This window comes from Herpailurus yagouaroundi, unplaced genomic scaffold (assembly GCF_014898765.1).
Source record: "Herpailurus yagouaroundi ecotype Mexico unplaced genomic scaffold, PumYag 213, whole genome shotgun sequence".
NCBI classification, from domain to species: Eukaryota; Metazoa; Chordata; class Mammalia; order Carnivora; family Felidae; genus Herpailurus; species Herpailurus yagouaroundi.
Genome location: NW_024412444.1, coordinates 13,557,685 through 13,578,590, shown reverse-complemented (window position 1 = coordinate 13,578,590; position 20,906 = coordinate 13,557,685). Strand labels below are relative to the sequence as shown.

General features: G+C 41.4%; 1 protein-coding gene across 1 annotated transcript in view; it reads left to right on the top strand.

Moving 5' to 3' along the window:
• Nucleotides 1–20,906, top strand: part of CACNA2D3 (calcium voltage-gated channel auxiliary subunit alpha2delta 3) — an 864,056-nt gene that overhangs the window by 613,194 nt on the left and 229,956 nt on the right. The window contains exon 15 of the mRNA XM_040454466.1: nucleotides 11,067–11,084. Within this exon, the coding sequence (XP_040310400.1) occupies nucleotides 11,067–11,084 (18 nt within the window). The remainder of the gene's footprint in view (nucleotides 1–11,066; nucleotides 11,085–20,906) is intronic.

Here is a 20,906-nt window from a genome sequence, read left to right as displayed (position 1 = left end):
GTAAGAGAAGGAAATGCTTGTAGATGTTTTCACAGAAAAGAACTCATAAACTAGAATCACAGACTTTTCAGAGGCTGGAATCACCCAGTGGGGAGTTTCCTGAAGGATCCCCTAACTGAGAACACCAACAGAGGATTATCTGTCACCCACAGCTCACACCTTTACTCTTTCTTAAATGTTTATTTAATGTATTCACATCTGTGAGATGCAAGCTTGATAGAGAAACTATATAGTCTCTTGCTTTTGCTTGATAGGTAATAATGTTTTTCATAGGCAGCAGGAAATGGAAGGACCTTTGAGTTACAGCTAGAGTTAGAGATCATCTATCAGTGAAATGTATTGCTTATCATGTTGGCCACTAAAGACTATAGTACTGACACGGGGGCCCATTCTTTGTAAGTGTGCAGAATACATGTGTACTTTCATTTCTGTCCCCTTTGATTTTTTCTGTGTTAAATTCTGTATATGTATATATATTTTTTTCCAAAGTAGACGTGGAGAGTGACTGGAGAGTCATTCACTTTATAATTAACAAAGGATGTGTATTGAGGGGAGGGTCTTTCTGGTCATCTTTCTTGGAGGCCTAATATATCTAGTTAAGTTGCTCTACAGATTTCTTTGTGGTTCAACAGTTTGGCAGATCCCCGCAAATTCTCTCTTGGAAGACATCTGTTGAGCGAAGTAATGGCTTCACTGCAGACTCTTGAGTTTTCGTTACTTTTCCTCTGTGGGTTTTCAGTGTCTCCTTTTGTGGAGAGGGTGGAAACCCATTCGTCTCTTTTGGAGGGTTTCAAGTTCTTTGGCTCATCATCTCCCCTGGTAAGACCTTCCTTGGAGGACCATCTGGCCACTGCTGACCCTTCAGGTTCTCTAAGTCTATGACCTGCCAAATGGGCTCTCTGCTTCCAGACGTCAAGACCCGTGTCTCTCCCAGGTGGCTGCAGATCCAGGTGATGGGAAGCTGAAAGAAAGTATCAGTACCTTCCTCTGTTGCACCCCTGTTGGTGCTTCTCCTCCTACATCCCTTTCCTCCCACAACCTTCTCAGTACAGCGTCTCCTTATATGGCCCTGAATTGGCTCCAAGTTCATAGTCTCAGAGGAGTTATATGACATGCATAAATTATGAAACATTTTTGCAAATTAAGTTTTAATTAAAACCAGCAGCTTAGAGCATCCAACTGGAAGCAGTCACAATGTTGAAAAGTGACACTGGTAGGGTGGGAGTTCAGGAGAAGGTCTGAGCTGGTTTGCATCCTGTTCAGATATTTCCGAAGTGAATGCTGCAGAAACGAGCTTCCTTCCCTATCAGATCCTCCTTAATCGACATGGATCCCTGGACTGCCATGTGAACCAATGTGGTTTTCAAACAGGAAATACAAATGCACCATGGTGGTGGTTTTATCTGTACTTTGCCAAATTTCCTTTTGATTCTACCAACCCATGTTCTCACAGGAAACCAGCAGGACCTTGGGCTCCCCCACACTGCCAGAACTGCAGATAATTTTTCAGCAAGATGACCACACAAAATAAGGCTGAGCAATGACAATTTTAATTGGAAACTTATTTTTCCGATACAATGCAGAGTTCAAGTCTGATGAGAAATGACTTCTTATTGTGAGAATTTTTAGAACATTATAACAAGCAAAATGTCTGGGGCTTTCCCCCAGCTGATAGTCCTTAGCTATATGTAATGCGAGAATTGTTCTGGTCTGCCCATTAATAATCCACATTTTCCAGCATCCCCCAAAAATGTCTGCCATCAAGTGAATAATTTATGCAGCCTTGCCTTTCATGTAGTCAAGGGTCTACTGCTGCAACAAAAACACCAGATTTTTTTTTATCCAAAATTAAGTTTGAAAAATCTGACCTTTAGTTATCAATCCACTTCTTTTCTACTAAGTAACCTGAAGGTGCTAGTCTGCAGTAAGCAGTGCAGTGTTCTCTGGAGACCCGCAACAGAGCTAGCCCTTTGGCCATTCAGGAATTTTAAAGTTGAATATCCTCTCTGTCTTTAACTCATTTGGACTATGGAAAAAGTTCATCCCTATAATCTAACCTTTAAAAACTACTGGAAGATTTTTTTAAGATGATAACACCTAGAATTGGCTTAGGGGTGGTGAAGTGGATATTGGAAAGAGAGAATCCTGCTCCGAGTGTAAATTAGAACAACATTCTTGAAAGTACATGGACTGAAATATGCAATGCCCTTTAACTAATAATTCAACTCCTTTAAAAGTTGATAGTGTGTGTAACAGTTTTACTACAAGGATGTTTATTGCAGTCATTTGCATTAGTGACAAAGAGAATACAGCCCAGGTAGCCAATATTAAGGAAACCAATCAGTAATTTATCATCTGTTCAAATAATGGAATACCGTGTAGTCATTTAAAATAATGTTGACTAAGAATAACAACGGATGCAAGGGAAATAATGGATGTTAGTGTCATAAGTGGCCTTAAATGTCTCCTTTTACCTCTCTTTTGATATCTGATTTTCTACAAGGAACATGCATTGCTTATATGACTTTTGTTCTAACGAAACACTTTAAAAAAGCAAATGTGTTGCATAGAAAGGTCTTTCTGTCCATGTTTGTCTCGCTTTTAAACACACTGTTTGAAAAATAAGTTCAAGTTCCATCTATACCCTAAACTAGATCTTAAGAAATCATTAAGTTGTAGATGGTCAGATAACACTCAAACTGATAAAAGCAAGAAAATTTGGAATACATAGAGAACCATTCTTCCAAATGAGTCTTTCTAACAGGGCTTAAAGGACTTGTACAATATGAAGCAAAAATTCCAATAGGGACTTGAATGATTTTAAGGTGGAAAAAGCAGTTATATTTATTTTCTTTTATTAGCCCTCTTTTTAGTCTTGCCCTCTACTCTGCAGGGTTGTCTACTTCCATCACTGCTCTCCTTCTTCCCTCCTCCTCCTCCTCCCCTATCATCACCACCTTGAGGAGGGATTAGTCAAAGCCATGAGGCTGGAGGGTTGGCCTCAATAAGGGATTGTAGATGAGTAGCAGGGTGCCAAGCGGGGAGGAGATTCTGTGGAGCAGGACGAGGACACAAAAAGCCACCTTTTGTCTTCTGACTTAATTGACATTTTCATAAGACCAAAATATGATGCCCTGTAATTTTGAAAGGAAATTTCACATATGTCATCGGAAATCTTTTGAGGAAATTGCTCCCGAGTATTTTTGAAGTTGAACAAACAATCCAGAAATATTTTGATGACTCCCTTGATTTGTATAAGTAAAATCTAGTTGTGAGCAGCTATGGTGTATACTAGAAGTGACCAGCTGCAAGTATCTATGGGAATAATGAGAACTCAGTTCACTCAGGATGTCCCCATACCTCCTACTAAGCTGGGAGCCACTAGAAAACTAACTCCCATGGATGGGCATGGGCTCAAATGACACCGGTGGCACTAAGTTCTGTCCCTATAACTTCACACCTTCCATAGACTTTACTCTTCAGCCCCATTTGGTGCACTGGTCCCAGAGGTGTGTCCTCTCACACTCTAGTGAAGAGAGGAAAGGGAAGACGAGAGAAATGGGGAGCAGGATGTAATTATTGATTACTTCTATAAAAGTCCTCACTAGATTAGTTTAGATCACATGTCCACTCCGAGCCAGTTGCTATGGCCAGAGTAGAGTGATTAATTGGTTGGTACTGTCCACATGACAGGGCTTCGTGCAGAGCCTTACCCAGAGAATGGGGACTACTACAAAAGGAAGGGGCTCCTACTGAGAACAAAGAGACATACGTCCATTGTTAAGAGTCACACACCTAAGACACCTTATCCAGGCCTTATCACTTCTTCGTATAACTTCATATAACACTTCATATGAAGCACTGAGGGAGATTGTGATTTCAGGTCTGTGGGCTCATTTGTGGACCATGAGGTACTTGGTTATTGGTATAATCTCTCACACATTGTAAGGTTGGGCCAACTCTGAAAACTCCAGATGTTACAAGGTCAAGGGGTAAAAATGACAACTATTGCGGGCCAGTGGCTGTTGTAGGTTCTCAGCATTTTTCTAACTTAATCCTCACGTTAATCCCTTGCAATGATGTTATTATTACAGTATTATAAGTGAGAAATCTGGAACTCAGAGATAATATATTTCTGTCCATGTCCTTGTGGCTACTAAGTGGTAGAGGTAGGATTTGAAACCTGGCCTATCAGACTGTAATGCTCTCCCTCCTTCTTCCTTCATTCCTGCTTCCTTTATTCAGCTCTCTTTTCTTCCTGTCCCCCTACCCTTTCTTTCCTTCTTTCCTTTCTTTCCTTCCTCCTTCCCTCTCTTCCCCTTTCCTTTCCTTTCCTTTCCTTTCCTTTCCTTTCCTTTCACCACCTTCCCTTCTCTGCCCTTCCCTTCCCTTCCATTCCCTTCCATTAAATTTCCTTTCCTTGTCTTCCTTCCTTCTTTCCTTCCTTCCTTCCTTCCTTCCTTCCTTCCTTCCTTCCTTCCTTCCTTTTCTCCTTCTTCTACCCCTCCAACAAACATGTACTGAATTAGTAGCAAGGGCCACATACAGTACAGGTGTAGTCCCTGGTGACAAAACAATGAATATGGCCCCTGAATGGATCTTAAATTCTCATGTGGAGAGGTAATTAAAAAGTAAACAAGAAGATTACAGAAGGTGATACATGCTAAGACAGGAATCAACAATATGATGTCATAGCAAGACACTTGGTTAAGATAGGGACTTCAGTCAGAGGAGGTGCCACCAGAGCTGAAATCTGACAGATGGGTAGGAATTGGTGAGGCCAGGTTTATTGGGGGGTGGTCAGGGGACTGACATGGACAGGGGACAAGAGCATCAGCCATTCAGAGAAAATAGCCACACAAAGGCTTTGAGGCAAGTGAGGTGTGGACAACAGGGCTGGCAAAGTACAAGGTTTATACTTTTAGACTATTTTGGATGCGGTATAGACACGGGGCTGGGGAGGAGTCAAAGTGAAGAGATGGATGAGAACAGTGGTGACTCGGTGTGGGGTGGCAGAGTGGATGGATGTGGGACAGGAACTACACTACCAGATCTTACTTAGCTCATCAGAGACCTTCCCTCCTTGGTATGTGGGTTTTGGAGTTTGAGCCAATTAGCGGAGCTTCCTCTGATATATAAGAGGAATAGGGATCTTTATCCACATTGCTTAATGAAGAAGAATGGAAGATTTTAAATGCAAACACGCACAAGAGAAATAAACGAACACAAGGAAACCTTTGCAGCTAGCAGGGATTTATCGTTCATTCATAAGCCCGAGGCAAAAGGCCAGTTTTACAAATGGAAGAAACATATGTAAGCCAGGCTTTTTTTGTTTTACACAGTTGGCAGGAAAATACTTTGTTTCTCATTTGGTCTTTACATATTTCATAGTGAAATGTGTTGTTTTGATCAATAGATCTTTAATTGGAGTTTTATTTTTAAAAAGGAGTCCATTCAACGCTGGAACTTCGTTGAGTGGGAGTGATGGATGCACATCCCCTCCGTTGCCCCATGACTCTGTGCAGCCTCTGAGATAGAAATGAAGGGAATGAGGAAAGTTAAAACAAAAACACTCCATTGCCATGGTGGAGGAACTGTCTCGCTTTGAAGCACCTTTATGTAGCTTCAGGGACTCCCAGTCCTCTCCAATCTCCTGCCTGCCCCCTGGCTCCTTACCCCTCACTCTTTTCACTGGCTCCCTTTGGCTCCCAGACCTCTACCTGGTGGGATGCTCCTGATTCTGTCCCCAACACAAGCTCTCTTTTATCTGTAGTCACTCTGTCAGTGACCTCATCAGCATACTGTCAGTGACCATGCTGCCCAGCCTCTACTTCTGCCTGCAAATCTAGGAGACATCCTAAAATTGTTAATCTGGAACGCTTCCCTCATATATGCTCCTCCTTTTGTCTTTTTCCTTTCAGTAAATGGATCTTCCATTTTTGCATTTCCCTGAACCAAAAACCCTTGGATGCACCCTTGATGTCCCTCCTTTTTAAAAAATAAATAAATAAATTTGTTTATTTATTTTGAGAGTGAGAGAGAGAGAGAGCAGGGGATGGGAGAGAGAGAGAAAGAGAGAGAGAGAATCCCAAGCAGGCTCTGCACTGTCAGCACAGAGTCCAGTGTGGGGCTCGATCCCACAAACCTCAAGATATGACCTGAACTGAGATCAAGAGTCAGACGCTTAACTGACTGAGCCACCCAGGTGCCCCTCTTCTTTTATATTCTCATTTCTGTCTCCATCATTTCTACTTTCAGATAGATCTAGGGTCAGACAACTGCCACCTCCACCACTGGCACCCTGATTCAGTTCTCCATTATTTTTTTTTTTTACCTGGATTGTCCGCTGTCCTTTGAACTGGTCTCCCTTCTCAAATCCTGTCTTTGCTGCTCTCTGGCCATGTGACCTTGTAGTTTCATCATCTACAAAACTGGGGAAATAATAGAACCCACCCAAAAAGGTTCCTGTGAGTTTTCAATAAATTAATATAGCTGAAGCACTTAGAATGGTGGATAGCTTGCTATAGCTGTTATAATAGCCTGTCGTTACTGCTGTCCGCACCATCCTAATGGGTGGTTTCCATCCTCAAGATAACCTCATAGTCCAGAATAACTGCTAGAGTACCAGCCATCACATCTGTCTTACTGGCAGCAGGATGGAAGGAGTCGTTTTAAGGACACTATCTGGAAAAGTCATATCCATGGATATCTCATTGACCATGATTGAATCACTTAGCCACACCAAGCTCTTACAGGGTCATTTAGCTGACTCTGGCTAAATGTTTGGTTGCTGTTACCAAAACAGAAGGGCAGAGCGGCAGTTACCATAAGTAACTGCACTGCAAATGGGAGGCATGTGGTATTATGTGTGACGAGGACATATGATGCAAGAGGTCAGACGGAGCTTCTTTGAGGTAATGGCAACTGACCAGAGAAGTAGGCAAGCAGGGAGGGGTATGAGGGAGAGTCCCAGGATGAAGCAAGAACAAGTGTAAATGTCTGCGACAGGAGAGGGTATGGTAAGTATCTATGCTCATGGTATATCATGCACCACATGCTGAGAAATATGGTAAGCTGGATTCTCTGTCTCCATCCAGGCTCTCCCATAAGGGTGGTGCTGGAATTTCTCATCCCGCTTTCCAGTATGGGAGATGCCCAGGTGGAATGGCCTGAGAAGTCCCTAAGTCCTTCAAGAGCTTGGGTTAGTGCTGATACCCTTTGCCTACATGAGAAGAAGCACTTTGAGCCTGATGGCTAAAGCAGAGGCAGGGCTGCAGAGAAACTTGACTTTGACCACCAGCTCAAGGCATTTCCTGGTTGGGTGACCGTGGCAAGGTACTTAGCCCTTCTAAATATTATCTGTTTTCTCATCTCTAAACCGAAGATGATACTACTATCTAACCCAGAGGTCCTCTGTGAGGACCAACATTGCTCAAGATAAAAAGCACTTAACCAAGTACCTGGTCCACTGAGAGTATCCACTAAAGAGTGGCTTATTCTATTATTACTGCCACCTTCATCGTCATCACCTTCCCTCTCCTTCATTCTCTTTTGAATGACACTTTCTCAGTTTTCCCACATTCAAATACCAAGTGTCCCATGGATGCATCCTGCACCAAGCTTTTCTCTAGGAATGTGTGAGCCCAGAGCATACTTCTTTCTCTGCCCTTCCTTTTACAAAGTGGCTTGAGGGTGTGTGTGGTTAGATACAGAATCATACAACTTGGGGTTGTTTAGCCTGGAGGGAACCTGAAGCTGCCCATGCAAACCCTTATGTACTAAGTGAAGAAACAGATCCAGAGGCACAGAGCCTGGTTGACAATGCCTAACAAGGTGGCTTTTGCAAAAGAGAGATTGCCTCACCTCAGGCTACATGATGATGAGAAATTCCCAGCCTGGTTTTACGTGTATCGTGGACCAGGAAGACAGCCCGCACGTATACAGACATCCGTGTCAGGCATATGGGAATCCGAGTGTTCACATCTACCCTTCTGGCAGAGATACCTCTTTTTCTATTGAAAGCTGTCAACTTTGATTATCCACTTGGTGTGTTTGTGGGGCTCATGTGGATCCAAGGCAGTTACCCCAATTCTCTCTCCCTAGCATCTGCCTTCGGTATACCTTAGTAACACATTACCTTCTTTAACGAGGCAAACACCGGTTACAGGCACAGCATAGAAAACATAATAAGGACTTACATATAGGATCAACACCCTCATGCCTTCATGGTGTTTGTGACCCAGCGGGGAGAGACATTAAACAAATAGATTATGTACAAATAAATCATAGATGTGTTCAGAATTACAAAGAAAAAAGTGCCGTGGGACCTTGAGAGATCATCGTGTCCGGGGATATGGTTTGCCATTCCTTAATTTTAGCCCACAAAGGACATTGCCATTTGGCTCTTACGTTCTTTCCAACAAAACTCAGACATAACTTCAGAATCCTTCTCAACACGGCTCTCCAGACAGCCATTACTAATCAGTCAGTCTTGGCTCTCAAGACAGAACCTATTGGCCATCCAAGATTTGGCCCACTTCCCAGCCCTCCTTCCACCATCCCTTTTAACAGACAAGCATCTGGCCAAAGGCTGGAAGGCACGTGCTTCAAGACTCCAGCCAGAGGCCCCAGTGTCCAGCTGGTCAGGCTCCCAGCTCAGGGTTGTGTATACCGTTTGTGACTGTTGGGTGCATGATGTGCCGTCAGGAGAGCCGGCTCCCAAGTAGTAGCATCTGTGACTGTTGCTAATCTGATCTGAATTTGTTGTGTTCTGTTCTGAAGCTCCTTCTCAGAGGTGCAACCTGTTGAGGGCACTGCAAGCTGTAATTTCTGTTCCTTTAAGGCTCCGATAGGAAAGTGGCTCTTTGTTTTCATGAGCTATTTCTTGAGGAAAATATATGTTTTGTGGAGAGTTTGAGGACAGTCTTAAACTGAGGACATCACCACAAAGGCCTAGTCTCTCATTTTCCTTCCCATGTGCTTAAATGGGTGAGTCAAAAAGAGGTGTTTCCTGCTTGACTGGGACAAAGCTTCCCGAAAGAGAGAGAGAAAGGGTAGCTCTCCTTTCAGAGGCCTGTCAAGTCCGGCAGTTTGTGCAGGACTGAACCTTGGTATTTATTTTTCAGTTCATCAAACATTTGTAATCCTCAGGGCCCCCCGTGCATTTCATATGACAAGCTGTGATTCAACACAAATGCTTTCCTAAGGAAACATGCATTTATCATTCCCTTAATGTTCACGTCTCCAAGGTTTCTTTTCCGTCATATGAAAAAATGTTTAATATTTCAGAGACTTTACTTGAAGTGATTCCTCATTTTCAGCTTAATTTCTCACCACTTGATACCTATTTTCTGAACCCCTAAGAAACACTGGAGGAATTCACGAGCTTCCTTTTTCAATAGCAGTCACCATAACCAGGAGGAAAGAATCAAAAAAGCATGCTTATGCTATTCCTGTTTTCTTAAATTGGGAGACCTTTGGGGATAAAATTACTTGAAAAATGAGTGTTGGAGAGTTATGGACATTTTCCAAGTCACTCTGGAGATGTCTCTGAGACACAAGGCATCTTGTTGGTATGGGTCTATCCCTCTGTCCTTTGCTGGGTTCCATCCGCTGGCACAGGGCCGTAGGAAGCCCTCGTCTTAGTGCATATGAAGAAAAAGCATTCTTTCCAGGGAAGAATGAATGGGAAGGACAAAAGGTTCACATGGGACCCTAGGATGTGTGGTTTAGTTATCTTGAATCTTCTAGCACTTCCAATGTTATAAACTCTGTAGAGACAGAGAGAAAAGTTGGCCATCTCATTTCCTAGCGAGTGTGGCCTTTACTGTGTGCATTGGGTTACACATTCTAAAGTTAGCACAGCTCTACAATTTATTATCTGTGGGACAGTGTATTATGACTTACCCTCTATTTTCCATTTTGTTTTTATCTGTAAAATGGGGATAATAAGGGTACCTAGTATTGGGACACTTTGATTTGTGGGATAATGCAAATAAAATGTTTAACACAGTGCCTGGTGACAAGTTCACACACAATAAATGTTAGGCTCTATGATGAGAAGGAAGTCTTGAAAACGATGTAACTCCTAGATTCAATATTTAATACATGGATAATGTTATTTCCATTTCAGATTAGAAAAATGCTTTTCAAAACACTGCATACTCTAATGGCAGTCACAAATCTGGTGGCATTAAACCACAGCCTAATGGTCTCAATGTTGAAAAGTAGACAAGTCTGTCTTGTAAATGTTCATCTTTTTCCACATATCTATAATTTCAGTTTCTTGCCTGTACCATTGGGAAAGCTATTATGTCTTATTTTATGGGTTGACTGACTGCCTTTTCGTTGTTCTTAGAATATTAGCTTTACTTCAAATGCACAAATCCTTGTGCCTGCTTCCTTAACCACCAATAAAGGGAACAGTTAATGTGTTACAAAGCAAGAAAAATTGACTTTAAAAACAGAACATACTTCTAGCTGTCTTACCTTTACATGGGGAAGGGTTTCTCAACTTTGGCACAATTGACATGTGGGCTGGATAATTCTTTGTTGTGGGGACTGCCCTGTGCATTGTAAGATGTTTAACAGCATCCCTGGTCTCTACCCACTAGAGGCCAATAGCTCTGGCTCCCTCCCCTCTCCCTGGCTTTGACAATCACAAATGTCTCCAAACAGTCCTTCACCACTAGGGAACCACTGGTGCACAGGAAGAAGGAACTGGGTCTTAGAAATGTGTGTTTGGGGCCACTGAACAGAAGAACCTCAGTTCTAGCGTTGCAGGAAGTTGCCAAACTCACTTCCTGAGTAGGATGACTCCCAAAGCTTGTGCTCACAGATTATCTGTTGATACTACAGATTCAGATAGCAGGTCAAATAATCAGCACCGTAGCTTAATTTGGGAAAATGACTTGGTTTTAGTTTTATTTCCCTATTTTTCTCCCAATATTCGTTTTTCCATTTTCCAATGGCAACCAAATGAAGTTTTACAGTTAATCTTGACTTTGTATGTAATGATTGCTTTTTTCTTGTTTTTCTTCTTGTTTTGTTCTCCCGTTATTTTTCAGCTCCCTCAGGCACAAAAGGTAAACTCTTTTCCATCACATTGCAGTCATCCCCAGAACTCGCGAACTGTGCATGTCTTCATGATTTTGTGCATTCGGTTCTGTTCATGACCAGTGAAATGGTTTTCCTCTTCCAACTTCAAAAGGCTGAAGCTGGGCAGGAGCAGAAAGGCCGACAGACTCATCGGTCCACTGTCTCCCTGCCAAGTTAGTCCCATCAGAGAACCCTCTCGTGGCCAGTGGTTTGGGGGCAACTCTATGCCCAACCATTTTGCTAAGAATTCTCAAATAATAGGTCAAGAGTAAGTTTAGCACACTCCTCCAAACATAGTATTCCAGTTCTTCCCTGAGGTACTTTCCTAGGGATACAGCTAATGTGAAAATTTGTAAGGCCCAGTAACTAAGTTTAGATTCTGGGCTCTTAAGGCAAATCTCTGAAAACTCCTCTTGGGTTTCATTAATTGCAAAATCAGTAGCTCCTTTGCTTGTGTCATTGCCTGTACCACATGTAGAGCATTAGAACAAAGTTCTTGCCAATGTCAGACCCTTTCACTGGTCCTCATTGTCTGTCTGAGATGATCTGGTTCCACCATCTAGAATATTCTCTGTCTACTAAGATTCCATGTGATTGCCATGCTGGCTTTGCTATGTCGTCCCCCTGGTATGTCATCATATCCTAAGGACAGTTGTGGAAGAGAACATGACACATGATGCCTGCTGCATTGTTTTAGGACATTTCACAAACACAAGCAGGATTTCCAGAAGACACAGTGATTTCTGGGGGCCAGATGTGGGTTGGTTTTGTTTCAAGAGTTGAGGTAAGACGCCTCCCCGAACTGTAAGCAGTACCTCCCAAGCTTTCCAGTTTGGAGCAAAGATGATCTGATTCCTTCCTGTTGAGAGAGATAGCACAACTGCTCTACAAAAGGCAGTCTGTTCAGACCATATGGACAACCAGAGGCCTAGAAATCATTACACAATTACTCAAATATATTTGAGATATTTAAACAAGGCGAGACATGCTAGTGTGTGACTTGGCTTGTGGTAATGTTTGATTACACTTCAGTGCCATCACAAAAAGACTGAACACTTCATTAAAAGTTAAAGTATTTGAGTAGAACAACAGCTTCCAGGGTAAATATATGGTCAGAATTCCACATTATCTGGAAGGATTGGCATCTTTAATAGGTCATGCTTTCTTAATTGCCCACATTTGAAATTTCTTTGTAAAGAGACTTACCAAATTCAGTGCCTAAAGCTGGACTGGCCTCAATTTACTGGCATTTATTCGTCAAATTTAATCTGATCTATATACAGAAGCATTTTGTTGTAGAAGATTCCTCATGAATATGAGGTGCCATCAGCCATGGAATTTTAAAACAAGGTTCAAAACAAACCAACACAGAATATGGTAAGAATAAAGGTTGTTGGGACATATGGTTCTTCAATAGCACTTAGCTCCCTGACCTCTTTCCTTCTGTCACTCACGTCACATGCCCTGCAAATAGAAACTTCGAATTGAGGAGGATGCCCCAGTGCCTTTCCAAAAGATGCTGGACTTGCCCAAGAACTTGCTCTGCAGCCCTGTGTCACAAGGAATAGCTCTTCCTCCCCCTGTTCCTCACCATTGCTACAAATTGCCTTTTTATTAAAATTAAGAAAGGTACTTACCTTAAAATTTATTAAGAGCCCTGTGTGAAATGGTTTCAGAACTCCTTGGAGTCATTTTGGGCAATTCAGTTCTTTGGAGAAGGAGTTTCAGTGTAAACCTCTGGTATCTGGGCTGGAAGGTGAGGGCAGTTGAGGAAAGTCACAATGCAGATGGAAGGCATCCTCCCTCAGGGCTTCTAGTCTCAGTTGCTGATATAGAAGTATCCGTGCCCCTCATGTTCTTCCTCTCCCTTCCCCAGTGTTACTTCAGTGACACGTACAGAGGACTTTGCGAGAAGGATGGGGTTCTTATGAGCACCAGCAACCCCCCTTCAAAATATTGTCTTGCTGCTTGAGCAGCAAAGGAATATGGTGGGTTCCATTCCAGCCTTCATCCATTTGTGACCATGGGCAAGTTAATTAACTTATCTAAGCTTAGGTTTCTTTTCTTTAGCAAGAATGATAGACTGGCTTTCCAGTTTTGTTATGAGAGTTATTTCTCTTACTTGTGCCTAGTATAGAACTTGACATATGCTAGACACTCACAAACTTAGGATTTCTATTACCATTTGCATGTCTTGGCCTTCAACAACTTAGAATTTCTATTACCATTTTGTATGATTTGGAGCAGCAGATCATATATGATGTGGTGGTCTTGGGCCTCTGCAGTGATTTGTGGTTCTGATTCAAGCCTGATGAATAATCAGGAGATGACAAAAGAGCCCGGGAGATACGTGACGTTCTTCTTATTTCATTAAAATCTCTGCATTACCTGACTTCACCTTTTACATGGAGTCAGCAGGAAATGCGGATAGGCTTCCAGGGACAATTGTTTTGAGAGATTCCTTCCCAAAGTCTTTGACATTATCCATAGATTTCACCCATCCATGGCCATGATTATAATGAGCCTCTTCCAAACCCAAGAGTTTGTTGTTCTGGGGGTAAAGGGGAGACATCTCCAGCTGTTACATCTTTGGCCTGCTTTTCACATGAGGTCATGGGTGCATACATTGGACCATATGGTGTCTGCATTTGTGCTGTGTTTTTGTTGGAATCTCTCGGTATCATCTGCAACTGTTTTCTCCATAAATATTTTAAATGATTATGTCTCTGTAAACATGCTTACTTTAATCTCTTAGCTGATCTATCACTAAAAATGTCCCGTTTGGGTGTCCCTCATATGTGTAGTAGTCATTAATGATTATTGTCTGTATGTTATGGTTTTCATAATTCCGATATTTGGAGGACCTTTCAAGACTTATCTTCTAGTTTATGACTATTTTCTAGAAGAGTGGCTTGCAAAAAAGAATTTTTTTTTGTTTTTCCTGTGATTCTTAAGCACCTCTGAGATAATTTCTAGACTCTATCCATAAATTTCAATCCCTGATACCACATTGGGATAGTAGCAACTGGTGAAATGCCTGATCAATATTAAATATTTTCACCAAATGCAGTGAAGTGTCCTGAAGTCTTGGTTAAAAACGATGTAGCAATACAGACCTGACACCCTCAAGCCATCACAAATCTGTTCTTTTTAGTGGAAGTTGAACCACTTTCTAAACCAGTTGATTGATTGTTCTTGAACAATGAAGAAAGGTCCATATGTAAGAAAGGTTTGCCTTTTTTTTCTTTACATGGTACTTCTTGACTTCTACCAAAATATCTGGGAGGTCCTATTTTATAATAATACCATAGCAGAATTACCCAGAACCATTTGCAAATGTACATTCAATAGTCATTCATAGCAAAAACGGTCCATTTTTCAAGCTGCATATTCATTCAGGTAGGTTTTATCTATGGGAACGAAACATCGGTTGTTCACTGCATGATTCATCACTGTAGACTGAGACCTTCAATACTTAAAGGCAAAAATACTCTTTGGGCAATTCCAAATGTGGCTGTTTATGTGTGTTAACTTTTCCATACATCGGTACCTACTTCCCTTCATTTTGTGCTACTTTCACACCACTTTGGAGTTTGCCAGAGACAGTTTCTTGAAGGTTTCCAAAGTGCTCTGTCTTGCCCGGCACTATATTAGTTAATATCCGTCTGAGAATTCTGAGCAGGCATAAGCATTTTTCTCAAAACCATAGTTAAAGAAAACCACATCTCTAATCCTGTTTGGAACAGCAATTGATGCATTCAGGGCTGCACAGTATGGCAAAACGATCCCTGTTTAATAGCCTGACTGCATATTTTGTTTCCTGTTAGGAATAGCTTAACTTGCCTTCTTGAACAAACACAGCAGGGTTCAAGATCTGTTGTTCTAGGCCTGCTGTGATATTCTGTGCTGCTTAACTTGTATGAGGACTCAGGAGTGCATAAATTAGCTTCTTAAATGGAGGTCGATTTTTGGGTTTTCTTTCAGGATGGAACCGGTTTATTAATATCCCCCTCTGCGTGTCAATGGGATCCTGAATCTATTTGCATTTTCTTTGTGTCCTTGTTTATATTCTATTTAGGAGGGATAAATGGAAGCATTCATTTCTGCCAAGTTTTTCTTCCCCTTTTACTTTTTTCCCTTCTTTCTCTCATTTGTCTCGTTCTTTAGGTACAAACTTGTGCAAGTAGAATCTGGCCTGTTCTTATCTCTGTGTAATCAGATTTCAGCAATCGGGGGCATCATTTATCATTCTTCGCCTCATTTAACTTCTGTACTTTGAAATGTTGAATTAACTGTCATTGAAAATAGAAAATTGAAAGTTTGCAAGGCTGCTGTTTTTATAGAACTGTAGGTCTAGTGATTTTAGTGTTTCATTATAGTTATATAACCGGCAAAATCCATGCAAATGAAGTGCAAAACTGAGAGGTGGTAACAGTTTACGGTCGGTTCTGGTTTATGACTCATTTGCTTTTACCTTTACTTGCTTTGTGTGTAAATTATTATGTCTTGTTTTGATAACCCTATTTCCCCCCCTTATCATTTACTGTTTTAGAGGAACATGTACAGGCATCTTTTATATGTATTCCCAAGCTGGGGCTGGCAAGATTGACAACGCTGAGTCTGAAAGATGTAGCACGGTGGGCTACCACTCACATTGGTAGATCCATTCTGTGACTAAGGAAAGGGAAGCAGAAACCACAGTAAGTCTTGCTACTTCCCATATCCAGTGTGATGGAACTCGGTGGAGATCAGAGTCACAGCATATTGCTGAACCAGAAGGGTGATCACAGAACCCAGTAGTTTGTCCCCCACTGTAGTTCTGTGTGGCTTTATCTGTGGCAGTCCAGACCAGCTGAGGAAGGAGATGTGCTCTGCCAGTTTCATACCCATGGGAGTCTTGGCCAACCACTCTCCCGTGGTCCTCTCCAACTCTGTGTTTGCGACTATAAATACAGGAATCCAAGATGCTCAGATTCATAGCGCATGGCTTCCCAATGGTTGGGATGGCCAGCAGAGCAGCATACAAGAGCTCCTCCAATTGAAGTCCCATGTGGGCCAATGGGGGACCATGGGTCCCCCGTTCAGAAGCAAGGGGCTTATTTGCATTTCTTGTTTTAAAAAGCTAATTGGCTCATTTTAAACAACCTCATAATGTGTTTAGTTATGTATCTGGAAAAAATATTCAGGTTTCATCCCATGTTCATGTATATTAGAACTTTCATGGGAAAGTTACAGTTTATAATAAGGATAAAAGCAAGGTAAGAACCAGAATTCAGTATGAAAAAATAGTTTTTTTAGTTTTTAACTTTTACACTGTTAGGCATAAAAATTGGTTAGAAACAAAAAAGCAAAACAAAACAAAAAACCTCCAAGAATACATTGCTAGTACATATAAAGAACTTTCACACTTGCAGGCTTGGACCCAGTAATCCTCTTCTGTAGAAAGAATCTAACCTAAATTGGTCAGTGACTTGCAATTTTATCTATATTGAGGCAAAGAAGAGCCAAAATACCCAGCAATAGGAAAGTGGTGACAAAAGTTACCGAGGTTCCAAAGGATAGGTAGCCATTATAAAATTGTGCTCAAAATGAAATTTAATAATGTAAGAAACAAGTTAATTTTAAAATCAGAATATAACATTTTATGTACATTATGCTGTGTGTGTGTGTGTGTGTGTGTGTGTGTGTGTGTGTGTGTGTGTAAACATACAGATGTACAAAACATCCTTGGAAGGGTGCCTGGGTGGTTCAGTCAGTTAAGTATCTGACTTCAGCTCAGGTCATGATCTCATGGTTTGTGAGTTGGAGTCCCGTGTTGGGCTCTGTGCTGACAGCTCAGAACCTGGAGCCTGCTTCAGATTCTGTGTCTCCATCTCTCTCTCTGCCCCTCCCCTGCTCGCTCTCTCTCTCTCTCTCTCTCTCTCTCTCTGTCAAAAATAAATAAACATTAACAAAATAAAAAACAACATAATTGGAAAGAAATGCATAGGCATGTCTAATAGGGGATATTCTCTCTTGGGAGAAGAACAAGTATTTATTTTGCTTTATTCTTGATACATTTCTGAACTTTTCAAACTCTGTGCGGTGAGCATGTATTTTTATAAGTAGTTAGCTATATTTATAATAACAGTGAACTAAATGCATTACTCATAAATACATTAAATGGATGAATAAGGCTTAGCCTAATAATTGTTTGGTAAACCTAACTCACTCCAGAAACATATAAAAACTGGGAAATCCAAACTCAGTTTTAAAAACACACATACAATTACATTGATTCTTGGTACAAACAGCTCTAAACAGAAGACGGACAGTTTATCAATGATGTGTTGTCTTACATGGGACAATCTAAAAAGTGCCTTTGTTTATCAAAAACCTTCATTTTCTAACAGAAAGAAGTCATTTTTGATCTTTAGTCAAAGGCCCAGTCCATATCAGATACTTAGAGCAACACTGATCTGAGTCTGGGCAATCCAAGGAAATGCAGGTGCATGGTTGAACCCTGGGGGTTACCTACCCTCTACAAACCTCATTTGGAGGTGTTGTCTGTCCTACTCATGCTTCAGTCAGGGCTGATTCAAAGGAAAGACTCCCTTGGCTTTCAAAAGTGAAAAATGGAGCAGGTAAGGGTGACTTCTGCCCCGGTTGCTATTTGGAGAGTGCTGTTACTGCACAGTGCAGGCCTTAGTGGTGTGTGTGCATGACAGAATGGGGCCATTGCACGGTTATGGTAGAGGGAAGAGAGCCCAATTGTCCAAAGACCAGCTTCAGTGTCAGCTGAAGATGGAGGTGAGGCCCAGCCCTGTCAGTTCTGCCTGGGAACCTTGGGACCAGGACACCATCATCCTGAGCCTTGGTTTTCTCCTTGTCATGATGGGGTGAAAACATCCCCTTTGCAGGACTCTCCTGAGAAGCACATGAACGGTGCTTGCCAGGGGTATCCACACTGACTACCCAACCAGAGGGCGGGGTGGCCATGGCAGAAGCAATACTACCCATTATGCTAGTAGTATACATTGTTTAAGAGAGACAAATTTGATGCAAATAAAGCAGAAATGGCTTTGAAACCCCGATGTAATCTGGTGTTCTAAAAATGAGCAAAAAAGTAGATATTTTTGTAAAGCCAGGAACCAAGAGTTGATTCAAAAATCCCTACTATCTCAGTGTTTTCTAGCCCCAGACTTCATGTTTAGTGTCTTAGGAATTCAAATTCTTCTTTAAAAACATTCTCATGTATTTAAGGTATGTGAATGTTTTCTACTATTTATTTAAATCAAGCACAACTATAAAATAGGACTGTCTTGAGAGGTGGAAAAATACAAAGTCTACTGGTAGCATTACTAAGATGAAACAGCCTTTTCTTTCGAAAATTGAAGAAACATCTGAGTAAAAACAATGTAATTTAAAAAATTGTTTTCATTAGAGTTGTTCTCACCTCCTCAAGTACAGACACTCTTTTTCCTTCTACATAGAAAGGAAGGCAGATGATTGAGAAGAGCTATTTAAAAAAGCCAATGAAGTGGGCTATGGTGGCATTAATGTCACCATAACTGACATTATGCTTCCTCTTCAAGAGAGGATATCACAGGACACCTGATGTTCTGATTTCCTTGCTTCTAGATGCCATCCCACAGGGCATAGTTATTGACCCAAAGGTGATAATGAGCTCAAAGAATTGCTGTTGTGAGGTCTCCTCTGTATTTATTGGTAGATTTAGGACAACTGTATCTATCACTTGACACACTAGATGTGTTTCTTGAAAGCAGCATATGAATGTACACTTTATAGGTCAAGGCCCTGGAAGAGAGAGTATCATTTAGGGGGCAGCTTCATGGAATACCTGAATGAAGGAAAGAATCAGCAGCCCAGAGAGTATGGACTAGATCAGAAAATCATTTATTTTCTGGTTGTGTTACTATGTTTCCATTAGTTCTATAGGAAAGAGGAAGTGAGAGAGAAGGCCCAGTAAAGAACACCATTACAACACAGGGTTAATGAAAGTCAATACAATTCAATTATTCATCTGGAAACCAAATCTATATCAAAATGTAAATCTAAGCCAAGTCTATATGAAATCAATGCCAAGTCACTGATGCTAACTTTCCTTGGTGGGTCCTCACAGGTAAGGATTTCCTGTGTGGCAGGTGTGGTACAAAAATGCCATGTATCACTCAAGAGAAAAGAAAAGACACACACACACATACACACTATACACTCATAGGCATAGCCTTCACTTTCTTTACTTTTTGGGGCATAATGTTTTGATACCAACCATTACAATTTTTGCCTGTGGAATTTATCTACCTGTATTGTTTCTGCCCATAAAAATTGATTTTAATTTTAATTTTAATTTTAATGAAACAACTGTCTTTTCAGTTTGTCTTTCTAAACTGAGTCACTTAGTTGGTCTGGTCATAGTTCAACTGCCTGATCCCTTTTCCACATTATTGGCCGGTCAGACCCCAGATTAGTGGATGTATATTCATTACAAACCCAAATGTAGCCCGGTTCCCTGAGAACTGCAGGGATGGCTCTGTGCGAGCTTTCAGACAACTCATGCCAAAGGAGTCGACTGAAATGCCCTCTGGGGTAAACTGGAGCAGTTGTGCAATCCTGCACAGCAACACGACTAGCAAGTTCACAAACAGAAACTTAGATGTTTATCCCTTCAAATTAACTGGAAGGATTTTGGAAAACCCAACCTAGTTTCATAAAGTAGAAAAATGTCAGGCAAAGGACTAATGCCATGGTATGGATTTTCTTTTTCCAGAAATGACTCACAGAATTGAACCACTTGCTGAATCATGAACCCTTGTGCTTGGATTGGCCCCATCCATGTTTGCCCAGGCCTGGGGCGCAGTAGATCATTTGGAGGCTGGGTGCTTCTGAAGCATCTGTCTCCTTCTTCCCCAGCCCCTTCCTCCTGACAGTTTCCTTCCCAGTATGCTTCCTTCCTAACCTCCTTCAATGTTTACAATTACAATAACCGCCATCCTCAACAGCGTTCTGAGGCATTTTGTTTAGCTATGAAAGTCGTGATGTTCTGTCCTGGGACAAAGGAGTAATATTTTTCTATTGTGTTTATGCAATTGAAATGGAGAGATGGATGGAGTTCTAATTTAGTAGAGCAGTGGCTGAATTCTGAAGAAGCTAATGAACTTCTCTCCCCTAGCCAAGAATGGTCCTTAGGAGAGCATTTGTTGGATGTGCCAGGCACTGTACTGGGTGCTTTAAATCTATAATTGCACTTATTCCTCCCAAGAACTATGGAGGGTATTCCTGCTTTAGTGATGGTTAGTGTGGTTGCCTCTTTTATTGCACTCCAGTCTCCTTAAGGCAAAACACAACCTTTGTCTTTGTCCTTTACAGAAAGGAAGTTGAGGGCACAGTGATTGGGACAGGGCCTCTAGCATCACCTGGGCCAAAGCCTGAATCCCCATCCTGTTGCTCTCTGTGAACTGGTGCAAGGTACTTTGTGCCTTTATTTCTTCAGCTACAAAATGGGCATGGACACTTTGCAAGGTCTATGTCAGGGTTAAATTTAAGGCTATGTAAATATAAAAACATTTAAAGCAATGTTTGGTAATAGCAATCTGTGCTTGGCTATAGATATTGATGGATGGATGGATGGATGGATGGTTGGATGGAAGGATGTATAAATAAAAATGACTCCATAAGTTTAGGTAACCTGCTCTGGGATTTAATTCCAGGTGCATCTATAGCTCATTACTCCTCTCTGTGCTGCTTTCCAAGGAAGTCATAGTGTTCAACTAAGCTGTTACCAAAAAAAAAAAAAAAAAAAAAAAAAA